We start from the raw sequence: 16,008 nt of genomic DNA on the forward strand, positions 1-16,008 counted from the left end.
ATCATTTCTTTATTTTTTTTTTTCATGAGAATCTCTCGTTTTGTTAGTGTGTTCTATTTTGGATACTAACAAAAGATTTTTTTTTAATTTTTTTAAATGACTAAAGCACTAGTTTCTCATAAAAAATTCTTTTGTTTATTCTTTGATAGACAATTTTTCTGTCTTTATTTCGTTGGCTGCTGATTTAATAGAGATTTCCACATAATCAATAAAAAGATGCATATTGTTGAAAGAAGAAAAATTTACTAAGGAATCATTGAATAATAGTTATACACAGAACATAAATTGTCCTCTCAGCTTTGCATCACGATAACGAAGCATATATTTCTTTTCTCATTTCGACTTTTTGCTACTTGAGATCGACTGTAACTGGTTTTTAAATATGATATACATATATCTAACTTTACGGACACTTTTGAACCAAGTAAGATACTAAAATGGAATTTGAGCCTGGCATGCATATATCTATATCAACTATCATTCAATTATTTCCTTTTTTTTTTTAACTTCAAATTTACCAGAATCAAATACACTTTCATTCTTTCTAAAAAAAAATGCTAAAAAATTTTCCAGTCAAAAGCGTTTAAAAGCCTTCAATATAGACCTTTGAGTTTTTATGAAAATATGATTCTCTTCTTGAAATAAAAAGGGTCAGAAGGGAAATAATAAAAGTAGAAGGGGCTTTACAAGATGTACATGGAACAACTTTTCTTGACCTCCAACTTCTTGGGATCTTGGGAGTTGGGAGAATCTAAATCGGAAGTTGTGTATATATAGGACGTGTAAGAACTAAGAATCATATTCTGTTGATGTCCCTCTCGCTGTTACAAGATCCAAGATTCTTTGACCGGCGCGTGAGAAAAGCATACCCCTATCGGCAACAGATTCGTATCCCCACAAAAATATATATGTATAGAGAATCTCTATGATTACTTAGAAAATGGTCCATTTTTTTCTTTTTTGAAAAGCTCATACGAATATTAGAAATTCACTAAATAAGGGAATGGTACAACATTCGGTTTCAATTTAATGTAACAAAAAATTACGTTTTAAGTATACGTTTCGATTTGACTCGGTTAATTCATTTAAATTGATTCTTAGCTGAATTGTTTTTTTTATTTATAAAAGTTTCAATTATGTAAGAAAAAACGAAGAAGCAATATATACAGTAGTGTTTTTTGCAAAATGCCCAAACTAAATAAGTAGCTAATAAAAATCATAGTATAGGAAAGCCACTTTGAACCGATTAAGCAAATTTGAAGGGAAAGAGTGTTGAAGTAGCTAGAGCGCTTGCGAAATCCTGATGCTATACATGACGTCAAAGAGGAGGCTCAGTTTCTGATTGTTGCTTCTTCTAACGTACACGTACGCTTTTAGCTAGGATTATTTGGCTACTTGCGTCTTTGTCCAATTCTTTTACAAATATGTATATGTCCAAATGATATATACTTGTTTGGCTGACAATAAACTTGATTCACCACTCTACGGTCGATATATCCTAGTTATAGATCCATATATATATATATATATATATATATATATATATATAAACTAGGGTTTAAAAGCAGTAATTAGTTTTGGGCCATGTTTTGACAAGTATGCAAAAGCAACCCTAGATTATGGATCGTGCCAGATGTGCAAGTGTTCAAGAGCAGATGGATCTAATTTGAGATGAAGTAGACAGAGATCATGTATGGTGATATTTCGCTGGTGTATAATATATATATATATATATGTTGGAAACAGATGGAGCAGCTCTTATGTGTTTACTACCCATATTGTCATAATTAATGAATTAAGTAGATTATGGTTTTAGTTATATTTCTTCATCTTCAATCGGTTTAATTAAATTAGTACGGTTGGAGATAACTCTAATAATTAATTTTATCGGAGCTACTTGACAAGTAACTTTATGAACTAATGTATATAGAGTATTATCACTAGCTACTAAGTACTAATTATATATATATATATATTAATAGTTTTTATTGAGGAATGATAAGGATTTAGTGGAGTTAATCAAATTTGGATTGATTTATCTTTTAATTGTGGGATCCATTTCCTTTTGTCTAGTAGTAGCAAAACGAAACGAAACGAAACCAAACCAAAAAGAGAGCTCACTTTCGAGCTATGTCGGTAACGTGACAAAGATTTTTTTTGAAAAAAAAATAAAAGACTACACAGACAGATCTCGTGTAGTGTGTATCGCCCGTATTTGGCCACGTCTGCTCTTCCTGGGGAATTTTCTAATTTTGTTTTCTTGAGGACTAATACCGGCAGGGTTTTTCCATATATTTCTTAATTAGAGCTTATTTTGTTCTTGGATAAATATATTTGTCTTGTAAAAATTTTCAACCAAGTAATTTATTGTAGCGAAAATGTATAAATTAATTATATATTCCCGACAGGCTAAGAGCAGATTAATTAAGAAAAGTTGTCTTAGATATTTTCTCAATTCCAAAAAAAAGAAAAGAAAATAAAAACAAAGGGGAGGAATTCACGAGAAGCTGGAGTGTGTTGTTGTTACGCCGTCTGCAGCTTCTTCCGCAAGAAAAGAAACGTTGACTTTGTCAAACAAAAAAACAAATAGTGACGTCACTGAACACGTCACTGAAATCACACACCAGAATGATCCATCCAACAAAAAAGTAAGTAAGAAGAGTAGTAGTAGTTGCAGAGGGGAACCAGAAAATATCATATCATATCATATCAGAGGCCCAAAAAACAAAAACAAAACAGATATTCCTTTCTTCTTCTTATTCTTCTTCAATTGATCTCATCTCATCTCCTCTCCAAAATTGGAAATGGCAGAAGAACTCTTGGGATCGCATCGGGTCTGCGACTATTGCGACTCATCGGTGGCTCTGGTCTACTGCAAAGCTGACTCAGCAAAGCTCTGTCTCGCCTGCGACAAGCATGTCCACGTCACCAACCAGCTCTTCTCCAAACACTTCAGGTCACTTCTCTGCGACTCCTGCGACGACTCTCCCTCTTCCGTTTTCTGCGATTCCGAGCGCTCCCTTCTTTGCCAGAACTGCGACTGGCAACACCACCACTCCTCCTCCTCCCCTCCTCATAGCCTCCGTAGACCAGTCGAAGGATTCTCCGGCTGTCCCTCTGTCTCCGATTTTCTCGCACTCGTTGGCCTCCATGATCTCACCGACAAGTCTCTCTTGCTCTGGGACACTCCTCCTGAAGAGGAGGAGACCGTTGCCCTCCACGATCTGACGACTGCTTCGAGCCACCACAATTTCAGGGCCATGGATGTTCCTCCTCTTCCCAAGAATCGCCACGCCACCTGCGGGAGACACCGAGACGAGATGATCCGACAGCTCCGCGAGTTATCGAGATCCGAGCCCAACTGTCTGAAATACGAAACCCCACTAGATGCCGGATTCCAGTTCCTCAACGATGACGATTTGTTTTCTACTTGTGATGAGGTAAACACCACACTTTCTACTACTACTACTTACTATTTTAATTTTATTTTGTCAATTACGCACTTTCTCTCAAATCTCTCCAAAATAAAATAAACAAGGCGAGTGGACTGAAATGGTTCGAGGATCAACAAGATGAGCAATTTCCATATTCTTCTCTGCATAACAAGTTTCCGTCTGAGTCTGATGATTATGTCTCCCGGAGAGGCTGCCCTCCACCAGAGTCATCATCGGTCATGGTGGTTCCGGTTTCCACTAGTTCAGCTTCAAGGTCCGCACTGCCTTGCCATGAGATCAACAGTCTTGAGAGAAACTCTGCTCTCTCTCGCTACAAGGCTAAGAAGAAATCTCGAAGGTAATCAATATACATTATACTACAATCTATATTCTACTTGTATAAATTAGAAGGAGGACACGTGATCTGATCAGATCAGTGTGTGATACAACACAGGTACGAGAAGCACATCAGATATGAATCACGCAAGGTTCGTGCAGAAAGCAGGACAAGAGTCAGGGGACGTTTCGCCAAGGCTGATCCCTAATGATGATTATGATAGAGTTTGTGGGTTCCCTTCCTTTCTTTGGTTCCCTCTTTTGATTGCATTGTACTATTCCAAAATCTTTTGTTGTATAATCGAATCATTATTGATAAATAAGATTTCCCTCAGATGAGTTTTTTTTTTTTTTTTTGTATTCAAAGAGCTCCGACACATGTATATATGTATGTTGAAGGAAGGAAGGAGTCTTAATTGAAACCACCATCACTACGGAAGACAAATGTTTCCAGCAAGGCTGCTTGTTGAGCTTATGAGTTTTTCTTCTTTCCATGACAAAGAGGCCGTTGAATATATATATATATATATATATATGTTGGCATGTTCGGTTCGGCCCAGATGCTTTTCACTTCGCTTAAGTTGACGCATCTCTGTGGGCTGCTTGACAAAATCCATCTTTGTGTCTTCTTTAACGACTTACATCTTCGTATTTGAACATTTGGTGGAGAGGAAGAGTAGTTGCAGCTCTCGTGCTTCCACCATCTGGTTTCGATTTGCCTTGAAAAAAGCTTTGTTGCATCTCTCCTTCTTCCTCAACTGTTTGTTTTCGTTTCCCTTTTTTTACCCCAAAAGAAAAACATTCCGACCACCTGCTATATAAGAACCCCCTCCTCTGTTTTTTCATCTCATGTCTTCACACAAGACAAGACTGCTGCATTAGAGAGATTTCTTTCACATCTTTGACCAGACTGTTGAAGATCTGCCATGGGACCAGGCGGACCAGGAGGACCCGGACCAGGAGGACCAGGAGGACCAGGCGGACCAGGAGGACCCGGACCTAGTCTTGGATGGGGACCCGGACCTGGTCCTGGATGGGGACCAGGACCTGGAGGGCCAGGGCTCTTGCCACCCATTGGAGGTTTCTTTTCTGGATTTTCAGACATGATATGTTCCTGGTAAAGACATTCCCTGGTTCTATTGTTTTTTGTCATGTATTTCGAGTTAAGATATGTATGTTGAGTCTTGCAGTCTATCTTGTCTCTGCTGCTGCTGGCTGCTACGGGATTGCTTTGGCGGGCCACCACCTGGTCCACAAGCACCACCACTTCTTCCTTCGTATTATTGATCGCCCGAGTGATCACAAGATTACACATGTTTGTTAAAATATTTCAAAATAATAATATGGTTTCAGATACTTCTTCTATCTGAATTTCTGCTTGGCCTGTATACATTTAAAAAAAAAAAAAAAAAAAAAAAAGAATACTAGAAAAAAAACGCGATCAGATCAATTATCAAAGAAATGAAATCATAGTCTGGAACTACAATCACTAGAGGACAAAACAGAACAACAACAACAACAACAAACAGTTTCTACTGACTGTCTTCGATTTTGAGTCTCTCTTAGTATGGACTTTGCCAAGACTTGGTTGAAACTATGTACACACACTTCTTAAATAACGAGGCCAAAGCAATTCTTTCTATCCAACATGATGATACAACTAAATAAACCCGCCGTGTGGGTTGTTGGAATCATTCACAAGCTATCTTGGTGTCGAAGCTGCTAAGGCAAATGGTAAAGGCCTGGAAGGCAGAGATAGGGTACTGGTAATCCATTGTGAAGACATCTTTGCCCACTTTCCCAAACTGGAGAATCACGTTTTCGTGCTCAGGTCCAGCTGGTCCGTTCTCAGGAGCAGCTACGAGCTGAAAGTTTTTGACGGAGGCAACAGTGACTCTCCCATTGAAGTTGAGGCACCAGCACTGGAGTTGTTCGTGCCATCTGGGCGCTTTGTTCTTCAGGACAAGGAGCCCTTCCTTTTGAGCAGTCGAAGGGAGACTCTCTGATCGAATTGATTTCGACCTGAAGAAGGAGAAGGACGGGAAATTATCGAGACTGCTGTGGAGAAGTTCCGTCTGAGTTGGAGCTGTTCCTCCAGGTTCTACTGCTGATGCAGGGATGGCATCCATTACACACTGCATCCTCCTCGGTCCTCTGGTTTGGATACAAGAATCATTAAGAAAAGCCGTTAGAACTAACCATCTGTTTTTTTTTTCATGGAGTATATTTGTAAGAAGCACCAAATCACCTGGAACCCAAGACGTTAAGCTCATATGAGATATGTGCAACAGGATAGTTGCCAGATGGAATTCTCGGGCTCACTTGTTTCAGACTGAGAAGTCTGCTTGAACGGGTTCTGGTAACCTGAGCTCCAGGATTCGTCTGCTGGGCATCATAGACAGTGAACTTGGTCCCCAGAAAATTGGACCTGAAAAGTAATGTCAGATGAAAGAAAGGGGTTGTGGGCTTAAAACAGTGAAAAATAAACGAGGCAGCTAAACAGTCAGCAAGTAAACGGACCTTAGCTTTCCGATATAGGTATTGCTTCCTCTCGAGACATCATCAGAGTTTAAGGAGATAATGTAGTCAGTGCAAGTTGGCCTCCGAAACCTCTTTGCAGCAAGAAGGAACTTTCCATCATCATTTGAAGCTGCTGCTGAAGCAGAAAAAGAAAGGGGCAAACTTTCCAGTGTTATCGACAAACACATTAGGTATGCTCGAAGATGAGAAAAAACAAACATGTGTTTTCACCTTGGTTTAGCCCGAGGTATAGATAGTAAGTTTGATTGCTGCGGTTCCTCATGATATAGCATTGAACAAGTGATCCTCTTGGGCCAGGCTAAATAATCAATCAATCAAATTAGCTGGGGAAGCTCAGGAAAAAGTCAAAGAAAAGTAAAGAGAGAGAAAGTGAAGAACCTGCTTGAGGGAGATTGGGAAAGTCAATTTGCTGGAAAGCTCAGGAACCTTGACGATCTCTTTGACGATATCACGCCAGTTCCTGCAAACACCAGCGCAAGAAACAACGTTCTTCCGAGAAGGCCAAGTGTCTTCGGATTCCTCAATCCTCATGAGAACATCCCTGAGGAGCTCCGGAGGCATACTTGCCCAACAGCTCTGCTTGAAAGCATCCACGGGAACACAAGTATCCTGAACCACACGTTGAGACCTCGATCTACCATACCCGAATCTCACATCAAATCCTTTCCTCGATATACTCCCCAGCTCTCCTCGCATCTCCTGAATCAGACTCTTGAACGACATCTTTTCTACCTATTATACCTTACTACTGTCAAATGATAAACCCACCATTCTCAAAAGAAAAGAAAGAGAAAACACCCAAAAAGACGCCTAATCTCCCACGAATTCAACACAACAGCGCAAGATCCAATTGCACAAAGATCCCAGATTTAATCCCCAACCACCACATCGACTTCACATCAATGGCAGGAGCACCAAAAGCAGTACCCAGATTCGAGCATAAAAAACTCGAAAGCTAATGCCTTTTTACAGCCAACAGAAGCGGTCAGAGGAAACAGAACTAGGGTTTGGGTCATCCACGGGTGAGTGAATAAGTCCTATGTCTATGTCTATGTCTATGTCTATGTCTATGTCTATGTCTATGTCTATGTCTATGTATGTGAGTGTGTGTTATCCAATCGATTCATTTGTCTCTTTTTTTTAATATGTAATACTAATAATTATAGTCAAATTTAAGTTTTAACTAAATTTGGCAACAAATAAATACATTTACATAACATGGACGAAGAACGTGTGTATTTATTATGTTTGTTCTACGGATTCATCTTATCTAGATTACTACTCCATATTTATCTGGTGGAAATGTTGAAACTCGTCCACAATGGTAAATGACTTGCAAAATCTAAGATTTGGGAAATATATACTGGTACAATTCAAACACCTAAGATTTTGAGAGATAAAAGAAACTTTCCGTTTTCCCCGTTTTTACGCAATGTAAAACAAATAATTATTTTGTCGAATCAGATAAGTAGTAAGCTTTTGATTGCCGTGATCACCGTACTTTGGCCGTTTTGAAGGTCCAAAAGGTATTTTAACGTCTTACTTTTATGTTTTTAATTACGATGAATTGTGTGATTAAAAGAAAAAGAACAAAAAAAGAAAGTCATTTGGACCAAACCAAATATTGATTTGGTCAGTCGATAATCGTGTAAAGTATTATTTTATTAGTTACTAGTTAATTCGCATAATTAGGAGCATATTATTAAAACATGTTGGGCCAAAAAGGATCATGTGACCGTAGATATGGGCTAGAGTGAAGCAAATAAGTGGGCCATTATTATTGGAGGGCTTTTATGTTGGATCCATTTCCTTATGAAAGTGGCAGGTTGGATTGATACATTTCATGTATGTATGGTGTAATGTATTGATCATTTGGATCGATCAGTGCATCCTACGCCAAGACAAAGATGATGAAGATTGAAGAAGAAGAAGAGAGTTCCTTAGCTTGACGCCATGAGACCATAGACCATAGTGTACACAGAGTGGAGGCTTCTAACTTAAATAAGCCTGGAAGAAATGTATTCGAAATTAAAAAACCCGTTTTTGAAAATTTTGTGCGGTGAAGGAGAAACAAAGGAGGATAAAGTAGAAAGAAAAGGCCAAAAGGGAAGCAGATAAAAAGGGAGACCACACACAAATGTGTATGTGTATGTGTATAATTTAGACAAAACGCAGAGAGAGAGAGATCCTTGCTAAATTAACCGGTCGTCTATGGCGGCGGGAAAGGCAGCTCTTCTAGCGTGGCGTATACCATCGGCGAGGCATGCCTCTACGTCGCCGTTTCCAGTTCTTCAGCTGCCGGCGGCGGTTGAGAATGGGCAGAGCGCCGTATGGGGTGTGAGAAAGAGGAAAACAGAGGATGTCTCTGTCTCAGTCTCCTTCAATCCTTCTGGCAATTTCGACATCTCTGCCTTCGAATCTCACGACGGTACGTACTAGTAGTACTACCTTAATTAATTTTGGTCATTAAGATTTTGAAATACCAAAAAAAAAAGAGAGAGAGAATGAGCAGATACGGAGAAAGTGGAACCTCCGATGCCTCCGACGAGCGGCCGGTACGAAGTAGTGATCGACAACGAGAGTATAAGGCGGCTTGATTTATCTCCGTTTCAGACAGGCACAGGGATAACCTCACCTTCAAGGGGTAAGGAAGAGCCAGTATAAAATAATCATACCAAAATCATGATATATGAAGAATGAGTAGTAATGATGTTTTTTTGCGTAGCTGAGCCAAGAGAGTATTTGGAAAGAACGATCGGATTCACGATAAACTACAAAAGAGAGGAGGCAGGGGACCCGCGTGAGCTGTCGGAGTACCCGGACATAAGGCTGTGGTTCGTGAGGCTGGATGCGATGTACCCTTGGCTTCCTCTTCTTCTTGACTGGCGAGCCGGAGAGCTTGCTCGTTACGCCGCCATGCTTGTCCCTCACCAGATGAGCTTGAGGATGGGTGTCGTTTTCAACCCCGAGGCTCTTGAGCTCTTCGTCATGAACAAAGTCTTCGTCGTTTATCCATGGCTCAAACTCCACGGTGTCCCCAAGCCCAGGCTGAAGACCTCCCACATGGCCAGGATGCTCGGCTTCGGTCTCGGCGATGAGCTCTTTGACTTGATCGATCATCCTCCTCCTCTCCAATAATATTAACTAACTTATATATTTTTGTTATTCTCTATCTACATTTGTATCTATGTGCCATGATGGCTAACATAAATCGTTTCTGTGCTCATCTACCTCACCGCCTAGCCTCACTCAAATTTATGTCTAACATTATTTCGTGCACGCACCGTAATTATCCTCTACTTAATGCATGTTTTTATTTTTGTTCAATCACAAGAAACCACAGACTGCGACATGTCACATTGGATCTATCAAGTTGACTCTTTTGAACCCATATCACTGTTACAAGTACAACAACAACTGCACCAGCCTGATGGCAGACCGCTTTATGAGCAAATCTCGCACCAACAATCAATGCTATATCCCAAAACATTACATTACATTACAGGGTTTAAAAATATTCAGAAGAAGCAGCAGAGTAAGATTACATTCCGAAATCACAAGATGTCAAAGAGAGTTATTCTCACCCTCTCTCTCTCTCTCTAAAATGATTAACTAGAAACGTAGCAGCAACATGAGGAAGACAAGAAGCAGAGAGTGTGGTGACGAGACCAAACAAATTGAGGAAGACGCAGGAAGAGGGGACCCAGCCGGAGAAGAGTCTAGCAGATGATCAGGAGAGACCGCATCTGGGTTTGGTGGACTAAGGCTTGAGGGGATTGTCGGCATGACTGAAGACTCTGACGGAGAAGGAGACATTTCCCTGGAACCTGGAGTAGGGAACAGAGGCGATATATCTGGAGACATAGCCGGAGGAGAAGCTGAGAAACTCCATGGAGCTTCAGGCAAAAACGAAGGTGCAGCTGATATGCTGGAGAGCTGAAACTCAGATGTTGAAGTGTGTGAACAGAGTGAGAGAACGGCCAAGGCCGTTAACAGAGAGACGCTCATCGTTTCCGTGAATGATTCTCTCTGTTTCTGTTTGCGAGAGACCTTACTTAAAAGATGAGAAAAACTGTGAAGATGAAAAGGTATACAGCTATTGAGGAGGTAAAAGACAAGATTGGTGGGTTTTGGTTGTGGACCTTTCTTGCCAAGGGCAGAGCACATGAAATGTGGATTTGTCGGGTTTTGATTTGTGTCCGAGTGTTTGTATGTTTTGTTATCCTTAATAAAGAAAAGTAAAAGTAATAAACAAACAAGTTTGAAGAGCCCCGTGAAGCTCCTCCCTTCTTGATATTGAAGTGAGTGCCAGCTTTGGCTTGTTATGCTTTCCTGTTTCTGCAATTATCTTAGGTTAAAGGAAGCAGAGATTCCCTGGTAAATGCAAGGCCAGGCTTTACTGCATTTCATTTCATTCCTCATCAAAATTAGACATATATGTTGGCTTTGCTCAAGATTCTTGGTATGCTTTTCCGCACTACACTCACTCATCTGAACACAGGGTACAGCATTATTATGGCAAATTATCTATCCCTAGAGAGATCTGACGAAAGAAGAAAGAATGAACTGAACTTGGAACAGGCCACAAGGCCTTATGAATGAGTATGAAGCTGAAAGTTTCCCCACATGATGTTCTGGGAAGCTTTTATCTGCGAATTCAATACGTCTGTTTTTGCTGAACCCTCATGCCCAGACCAGTCCATCGAAGCCGATTTCTAGATTTGACACAGGGCTGTCTCCAAAACCTTGGTCAAGTGCTCGGGTGTCATCTATTGGATCTATATATGGCTCACGCAGATCAGCGGATCTTTCTGAGGGAATTCCATAATCTTTGAGGATGCACAAGGATGCCGAATCCGAAGCTTCTCTCTCCAACACGGCGACATAGTTGTCTTCAAACTCAAAAACTAGATACTTATCTTTGCACATGTCAATGAGGTGTGCCAAGTGATGGATGTTTCTTATAGGAGTTCCATTGAACTTCAGGACCTGCTGGTTGTTCATGTCTTCGTAGCCGATGTTTACTTCATTTGCTAAGACCTACAAATATCCTCGTCCAATTAGTAAAATGGGAGATTATTGTTGCACTCACCAAAATGCACATGGAAACAATAACTCCTTATCCTCTCAGAGCTTGCCTGTGATAGGATGACGATTTGTTCTCCTCTGAACCTTGCCACGGAGTAGCGTGCCTTTGTTAACAATTTCAACTACAAATTGGAAGGATCAAAAACTCAGGATTAGAATCCAAAAACAGTTATACTTGAGATCAGAACACAAGGTTTATTAGAGTGAGCTTACGCCTATGGTGTCCTCGCATTCCTCTCTGTTCATACAGAAACAGAAAGAAAAACAAATAATAATCAAATTAGGCGTTTGCGAAATAATGAAGAAAGTTCCTATTTCCTTTTGCGTATTAGCAAGCTGAGGAGAACGTACTCTATCAAGGGTTCTGAGAGCGGCGTAAACACCAAACCAGCGATTATAATGTATGATGGCTGACCTCCATCAATATGGAACGGGACCTATTTAAAAGCACGAAAGGCAAATGAAGCTTTAGTAATTAGCTTACTGGGCATGGAACACGGAAAGCTTACAATGGTAGATGCAGACAGTCGTACCAGGTGCACTCTAGGCCGTAGAACTACTTGAACTTTCTTATGTTCACCTGCTCTAATGATACCAAGCTCTGCAATATCACCTGAAAATCTATTAAGTAAAATAAAAAAGCCACATATGAGGAAAAGCAAAGTAAATCATTATACTTGTGGACAAGGAAAAGAGGTCTTTACTTTTGACTGATGAGATAACGGAATGCAATGCGTTCACTCGATCGAAAGGGTACAGTTCCTTCACATCCCACGTGTAGATCATCAAAACTTACAATCACATCTCCCTGATTCAAAACTTGCTCAGGTATATCACACAAATCAAGGATGAGAAGATATGATTGTAGAAATTTGTTAGAGCAAAAAAAATACTATGATCCATGCTCTTTACCTCCTTCAGGACTTTACTTGCATCAGATGTAGGTTCGACTCTTCGCACCAGCACACCCTACAAAATTAAGGTTACATCACCTTGAGTAGACTCAAATTGCTAGGTAGGAAGATTCAATGTCCTCAACCATTATGTGGGGAAAATCTTTATACGACACAAGACAGGCCACCTAGCAAAGCAAATCTACCTCATTTGTAGGTACTTTTAGGCATTCCCGCAAAGCTGGATTTTCCAATTTCTGCAGCAATACTCCAAGGCAAGGGTAACCTGCAAGAGAAATAGCTTTACATATTAACAAATAACGAAGAAAGGCTCAACCATTGCAGTGGAACATATGAACATCAAGAGAGAAAACTCTTACCAGTGTACTTTCCGTTCCTCTCATAATCAGTCAAAAAGTGAGAAACAACCGTTGTCGGAATCACGTATCCAATATTTTCAGTCTCTTCGGATCTGTAAACCTAGAGGAAGTCTCCCGTGAGGCATTCATTTGGAACAAAAACAGAAACAAATATTATTTTCCTGAAATCCCAAAGCGATTACCTGAAATGCTACTCCGATGCATTCCCCCTGGTCGTTGAATGCAGGGCCACCACTATTCCCTACAATCTAACAAGTATAAGAAGTGGCTATCACAATAATACAGATGAATGTCCTCGGAAACACTTTTAGTGAAAAGAACAGGTCATATTCAATTTTTAGAACAAAGTGCAAGACACTAGGAGCAAAATGAAGACAATTAATTTAAAATGATCCACGGACCTGGATTTATTGCAGCATCGATCTGAATTCCAAGCAAGTCAGATGATCCATGAGCATATGATGTTACCTGCATTCCCAAAGTTCCAACGAGGAAGGGTTCTTAAAACCTACACAACAATAAAGTGGCATAAAAGCAAAGCCAAAGATATGGGCAAACCTCTATTCGTGATACGACCCCTTTTGTCACAGAGATAGTATCTCCTCCAAGAGGATATCCCACGACAGTTACTGAATCCTGCAAATCAAAGCCATCATGGAAACTGTATGAACAACTGGTATATCCAGATAGATAAGGCAGGGAAGAACATTAAAAGCTTTTTTATGCTAATAATGCAGGCAAAAAGAGTGCTATATGCATATCATTTTTATATCTACACCTCAATAAGACCACTTACAGACTTTAATTCATATAAAGACATAAACACCACAAAAAAGGACACCATCCCCTATTCTACAATATTATGATCCGACCAAAAGAAAAAAAAAATAATAATTTGGTTGTTTGTGTTCATGCCTCAATTAGACCGTCAAAAGTGTTATTTAAATATTTTACAGGAGACTGCACTTGAGGATAACTGAAAAGAGCAAGAAATACATCATTCTGAAACCTGAAGGCGGGGTAAATGTCCAAGCCGCAGTGGTTCAGCTCCTTTCCAGAAATCCTCGCTTTCTACTGAAAGCAAAGCTATGTCACAGTCCACACCTCTTACTAAAACCTGTACAGTATAGAATGAGAGGGACGTTATCTGGGATTGTATAAGAATGAGGTAGAAGATATTGGAGATATAAACAAAATCTATTTTTAGAGTTTTAATTAGCATATTGATGGGTTCCATGCACATGCTACTAAATAAAAGCAGAAGATCAACCCCAGCGTGCGGGTGCAAGTATGCAATACTAACCTTAGCGACATACTTTCTATCATCTCCTCTTCTCTTAACTTTAACCTGATAAAGAAAAGGTGAAGAGGAAAAAAAAAGATGATAAGAAAAAGGCGAATACAGAAGAAGGGAGGTAAACCTGTGTATCATGCTCCACACAATGGGCATTTGTCAAGAGCTTGCCATCTCCTATCATAAAAGCACTGCAATAGAAACACACAATAAAGTCACGGAACAACCTCTTTAGGGACATGAATAATCTAAATGAAGACTTGCCTTCCAGTGCTGGTGAATTGTCTTTGCTTCTGCCATGGGAGGGAGTAATCAGGCGCTGTATGAGTGCAGTAAACCTGAGAAACAAGCACGCACGGAAGGATTCAAAGGATTATCAGTCGAATGAAGAAAGTAACTGGATAGGATACCTTTACGACGGCGTTGAGAAAGGATGCATCGTGAATCTTGCCAGGATCAGTCTGCTATCGAAATGGCATTAGACCAATTTTATTGCATTGATAAGGAAAAAAAGATGAAAGGGACAAGTTATTCCATACCTGCTGGTCTCTAAAATCAGATTGAGCCTCTTTTTTATCTTTTTTGGGAGACCCAAACGCCTTGAAGGCCATTGTTTGAGGACCAGCACCGTCCCCTTTGCCGTGTGAATTACAACTTTCATCTATCGACCTGACTGGGTATTTCTGTAGGGAGGAAAGATACATTGATACGGATTTCGGACAACAGGAATTCAAACGGAAAATTGAATTTAAGTGTACCTCTGGGTTCAATTTGGGAGATGAATCAGACCTCGAAGCTTTCCTCTTCTGATTCGAAGCTCGGGGAGTGAGCGGCTTGGGCGATGCGGCTACGAAACACGGAGGTGGAGACACGGAAGATTGAAGTCTAACGGATGGGTTAAGGAGGGAGAAGCAGCAGCTTGCTAAGGAGATGGCCATTTCTAACGACCGGAGGGGCCGGCGAGTATCGGCGAGTATCGGCGAGAGAAGTGACGAGAGAGAGAGAGAGAGAGAGAGAGAGAGAGAGACCTTTCTTACACTACTTCTTATCCACCCACACTCATTATATTCCCTAATCAAAATCACTACTACACATCTATTCTTTGGCGCCTCCCCTGGTTATCTCGTAAATTTGGACAATTCTCTTGAGGATATTTTGTATTTTTAACACTTCTTCTCCTTTTTTTTTTTCCTTCATTACTGGATCATAAATTCATAATAGACAGTCGTCTTATCATTAATGGGCCTCTTTTGATTTTCGTTTTAAGGTGTGCTATATATTATTTATCATGTACACTATTTGACAAACATAAACGCACAATATTGTTTTTTTCTCTATCTCTTGTTTTACTTCTTTTTTTTTTCCTGTTTTTATGTTCAACTTTTTTACACATACTTGAATATTATAATTTTGTTTTATTCTTAGAAAAACATTTTATAAAGACACACAAAATAAGTTTTTTAGACGTTTAAACATCATATCCTATCTCGATCTGATGATATGGCGCTGTAACCCTGAGGAGATCTATTGTAATTGTCGTTTTTAATAAAAAATTAAATTAAAAATACAGGTTTGTAAAGTATACACAAAATAGGGATTTTTTTTCTTCACACAAAATAGGAGTTTTTAGAAGTCTAGACATAAAAGTCTATTTCGATCATATATTTTAACTAGAAAAAACAAAGAGAGAAAACGATCCAACTCGGATATATTTTGGCCATTTCCGTCTAGTTCTCATTTTTTTTTTTGCTAAAAAACTTTCTATAGTTCTCCTCTTTATTTATGCCAGTGGTGGAGATAACTTATTAGGAGGTGGGTTAATTGACCAATGTGAAATCCAAAAAATATATATATTTGTATTTTTTAAAGAAAAATATGTAAAATATTGAAAATTTAGCTGAATGACCCTTGTAAAATTTACTCATAAAACATTGTAAATTAAAATTGACTCCCATAAAAATACAATTAAAATTGACTCCCATAAAAGTTTTGGCCACTGATATACAATCGACGATATGAATAAAAGAAACAAAAAATATATA

At 39.5% G+C, this 16,008-nt stretch overlaps 6 protein-coding genes across 9 annotated transcripts; 3 read left to right on the forward strand and 3 right to left on the reverse strand.

Moving 5' to 3' along the window:
* The first annotated feature begins 2,660 nt into the window (after positions 1 to 2,660).
* On the forward strand, positions 2,661 to 4,104 carry LOC18015817 (zinc finger protein CONSTANS-LIKE 13). The gene is made up of 3 exons (XM_006397920.2): positions 2,661 to 3,440; positions 3,539 to 3,792; positions 3,889 to 4,104. Exons 1-3 carry the CDS (start codon positions 2,805 to 2,807, stop codon positions 3,977 to 3,979), a joined length of 981 nt encoding a protein of 326 aa, XP_006397983.1. The 5' UTR covers positions 2,661 to 2,804; the 3' UTR covers positions 3,980 to 4,104.
* A 332-nt stretch (positions 4,105 to 4,436) lies between these two features.
* On the forward strand, positions 4,437 to 5,189 carry LOC18015818 (proline-rich protein HaeIII subfamily 1). The gene is made up of 2 exons (XM_006397921.2): positions 4,437 to 4,887; positions 4,961 to 5,189. Exons 1-2 carry the CDS (start codon positions 4,697 to 4,699, stop codon positions 5,055 to 5,057), a joined length of 288 nt encoding a protein of 95 aa, XP_006397984.1. The 5' UTR covers positions 4,437 to 4,696; the 3' UTR covers positions 5,058 to 5,189.
* A 3-nt stretch (positions 5,190 to 5,192) lies between these two features.
* On the reverse strand, positions 5,193 to 7,374 carry LOC18015819 (tubby-like F-box protein 3). Of its 2 annotated transcripts, none has more exons than XM_006397922.2 (5): positions 6,690 to 7,374; positions 6,522 to 6,609; positions 6,291 to 6,423; positions 6,019 to 6,198; positions 5,193 to 5,924 (listed from the first exon to the last, which is right to left on the reverse strand). In XM_006397922.2, exons 1-5 carry the CDS (start codon positions 7,032 to 7,034, stop codon positions 5,462 to 5,464), a joined length of 1,209 nt encoding a protein of 402 aa, XP_006397985.1. In that variant the 5' UTR covers positions 7,035 to 7,374; the 3' UTR covers positions 5,193 to 5,461. The 2 variants fall into 2 exon arrangements, with proteins under 2 accessions (XP_006397985.1, XP_006397986.1); XM_006397923.2 differs by having other exon boundaries at positions 6,291 to 6,426.
* Positions 7,375 to 8,435: 1,061 nt separating this feature from the next.
* Positions 8,436 to 9,561, forward strand: LOC18015820 (protein CHLORORESPIRATORY REDUCTION 6, chloroplastic). The gene is made up of 3 exons (XM_006397924.2): positions 8,436 to 8,739; positions 8,824 to 8,955; positions 9,037 to 9,561. The coding sequence occupies exons 1-3, from the start codon at positions 8,523 to 8,525 to the stop codon at positions 9,447 to 9,449; spliced, it is 762 nt and encodes a 253-aa protein (XP_006397987.1). The 5' UTR covers positions 8,436 to 8,522; the 3' UTR covers positions 9,450 to 9,561.
* A 206-nt stretch (positions 9,562 to 9,767) lies between these two features.
* On the reverse strand, positions 9,768 to 10,506 carry LOC18015821 (classical arabinogalactan protein 26). The gene has a single exon (XM_006397925.2). The coding sequence runs from the start codon at positions 10,476 to 10,478 to the stop codon at positions 9,924 to 9,926; it is 555 nt and encodes a 184-aa protein (XP_006397988.2). The 5' UTR covers positions 10,479 to 10,506; the 3' UTR covers positions 9,768 to 9,923.
* Positions 10,507 to 10,756: 250 nt separating this feature from the next.
* On the reverse strand, positions 10,757 to 15,024 carry LOC18015822 (protease Do-like 2, chloroplastic). Of its 3 annotated transcripts, none has more exons than XM_006397926.2 (19): positions 14,725 to 15,024; positions 14,506 to 14,649; positions 14,377 to 14,427; positions 14,231 to 14,304; positions 14,094 to 14,157; positions 13,976 to 14,020; positions 13,682 to 13,789; positions 13,231 to 13,308; positions 13,074 to 13,140; positions 12,855 to 12,913; positions 12,673 to 12,772; positions 12,499 to 12,578; positions 12,312 to 12,368; positions 12,104 to 12,207; positions 11,933 to 12,020; positions 11,751 to 11,836; positions 11,613 to 11,637; positions 11,450 to 11,521; positions 10,757 to 11,351 (listed from the first exon to the last, which is right to left on the reverse strand). In XM_006397926.2, the coding sequence occupies exons 1-19, from the start codon at positions 14,902 to 14,904 to the stop codon at positions 10,995 to 10,997; spliced, it is 1,839 nt and encodes a 612-aa protein (XP_006397989.1). In that variant the 5' UTR covers positions 14,905 to 15,024; the 3' UTR covers positions 10,757 to 10,994. The 3 variants fall into 3 exon arrangements, with proteins under 3 accessions (XP_006397989.1, XP_024010707.1, XP_024010706.1); XM_024154939.1 differs by having other exon boundaries at positions 12,499 to 12,593; XM_024154938.1 differs by having other exon boundaries at positions 14,506 to 15,024.
* Between the last annotated feature and the right edge of the window lie 984 nt (positions 15,025 to 16,008).

Source organism: Eutrema salsugineum, unplaced genomic scaffold, assembly GCF_000478725.1.
Source record: "Eutrema salsugineum unplaced genomic scaffold, Eutsalg1_0 scaffold_22, whole genome shotgun sequence".
Classification (NCBI taxonomy): domain Eukaryota; kingdom Viridiplantae; phylum Streptophyta; class Magnoliopsida; order Brassicales; family Brassicaceae; genus Eutrema; species Eutrema salsugineum.

Coding starts and splice junctions, on each gene's coding strand:
- LOC18015822 (XM_024154938.1), bottom strand. CDS start 14,904: ATGGCCATCTCCTTAGCAAGCTGCTGCTTCTCCCTCCTTAACCCATCC. Junction 12,773..12,854: donor GCATCGGAGTAGCATTTCAG/GTAATCGCTTTG, acceptor GACTTCCTCTAG/GTTTACAGATCCGAAGAGAC. Junction 11,522..11,612: donor AATGCGAGGACACCATAGGC/GTAAGCTCACTC, acceptor TCCAATTTGTAG/TTGAAATTGTTAACAAAGGC.
- LOC18015819 (XM_006397923.2), bottom strand. CDS start 7,034: ATGTCGTTCAAGAGTCTGATTCAGGAGATGCGAGGAGAGCTGGGGAGT. Junction 6,199..6,290: donor ACCTATATCGGAAAGCTAAG/GTCCGTTTACTT, acceptor ATTACTTTTCAG/GTCCAATTTTCTGGGGACCA. Junction 5,925..6,018: donor CTTAACGTCTTGGGTTCCAG/GTGATTTGGTGC, acceptor TATCCAAACCAG/AGGACCGAGGAGGATGCAGT.
- LOC18015820 (XM_006397924.2), top strand. CDS start 8,523: ATGGCGGCGGGAAAGGCAGCTCTTCTAGCGTGGCGTATACCATCGGCG. Junction 8,740..8,823: donor TGCCTTCGAATCTCACGACG/GTACGTACTAGT, acceptor GAGAATGAGCAG/ATACGGAGAAAGTGGAACCT. Junction 8,956..9,036: donor GATAACCTCACCTTCAAGGG/GTAAGGAAGAGC, acceptor TTTTTTGCGTAG/CTGAGCCAAGAGAGTATTTG.
- LOC18015821 (XM_006397925.2), bottom strand. CDS start 10,478: ATGTGCTCTGCCCTTGGCAAGAAAGGTCCACAACCAAAACCCACCAAT.
- LOC18015818 (XM_006397921.2), top strand. CDS start 4,697: ATGGGACCAGGCGGACCAGGAGGACCCGGACCAGGAGGACCAGGAGGA. Junction 4,888..4,960: donor TCAGACATGATATGTTCCTG/GTAAAGACATTC, acceptor TGAGTCTTGCAG/TCTATCTTGTCTCTGCTGCT.
- LOC18015817 (XM_006397920.2), top strand. CDS start 2,805: ATGGCAGAAGAACTCTTGGGATCGCATCGGGTCTGCGACTATTGCGAC. Junction 3,441..3,538: donor TGTTTTCTACTTGTGATGAG/GTAAACACCACA, acceptor AAAATAAACAAG/GCGAGTGGACTGAAATGGTT. Junction 3,793..3,888: donor GCTAAGAAGAAATCTCGAAG/GTAATCAATATA, acceptor GATACAACACAG/GTACGAGAAGCACATCAGAT.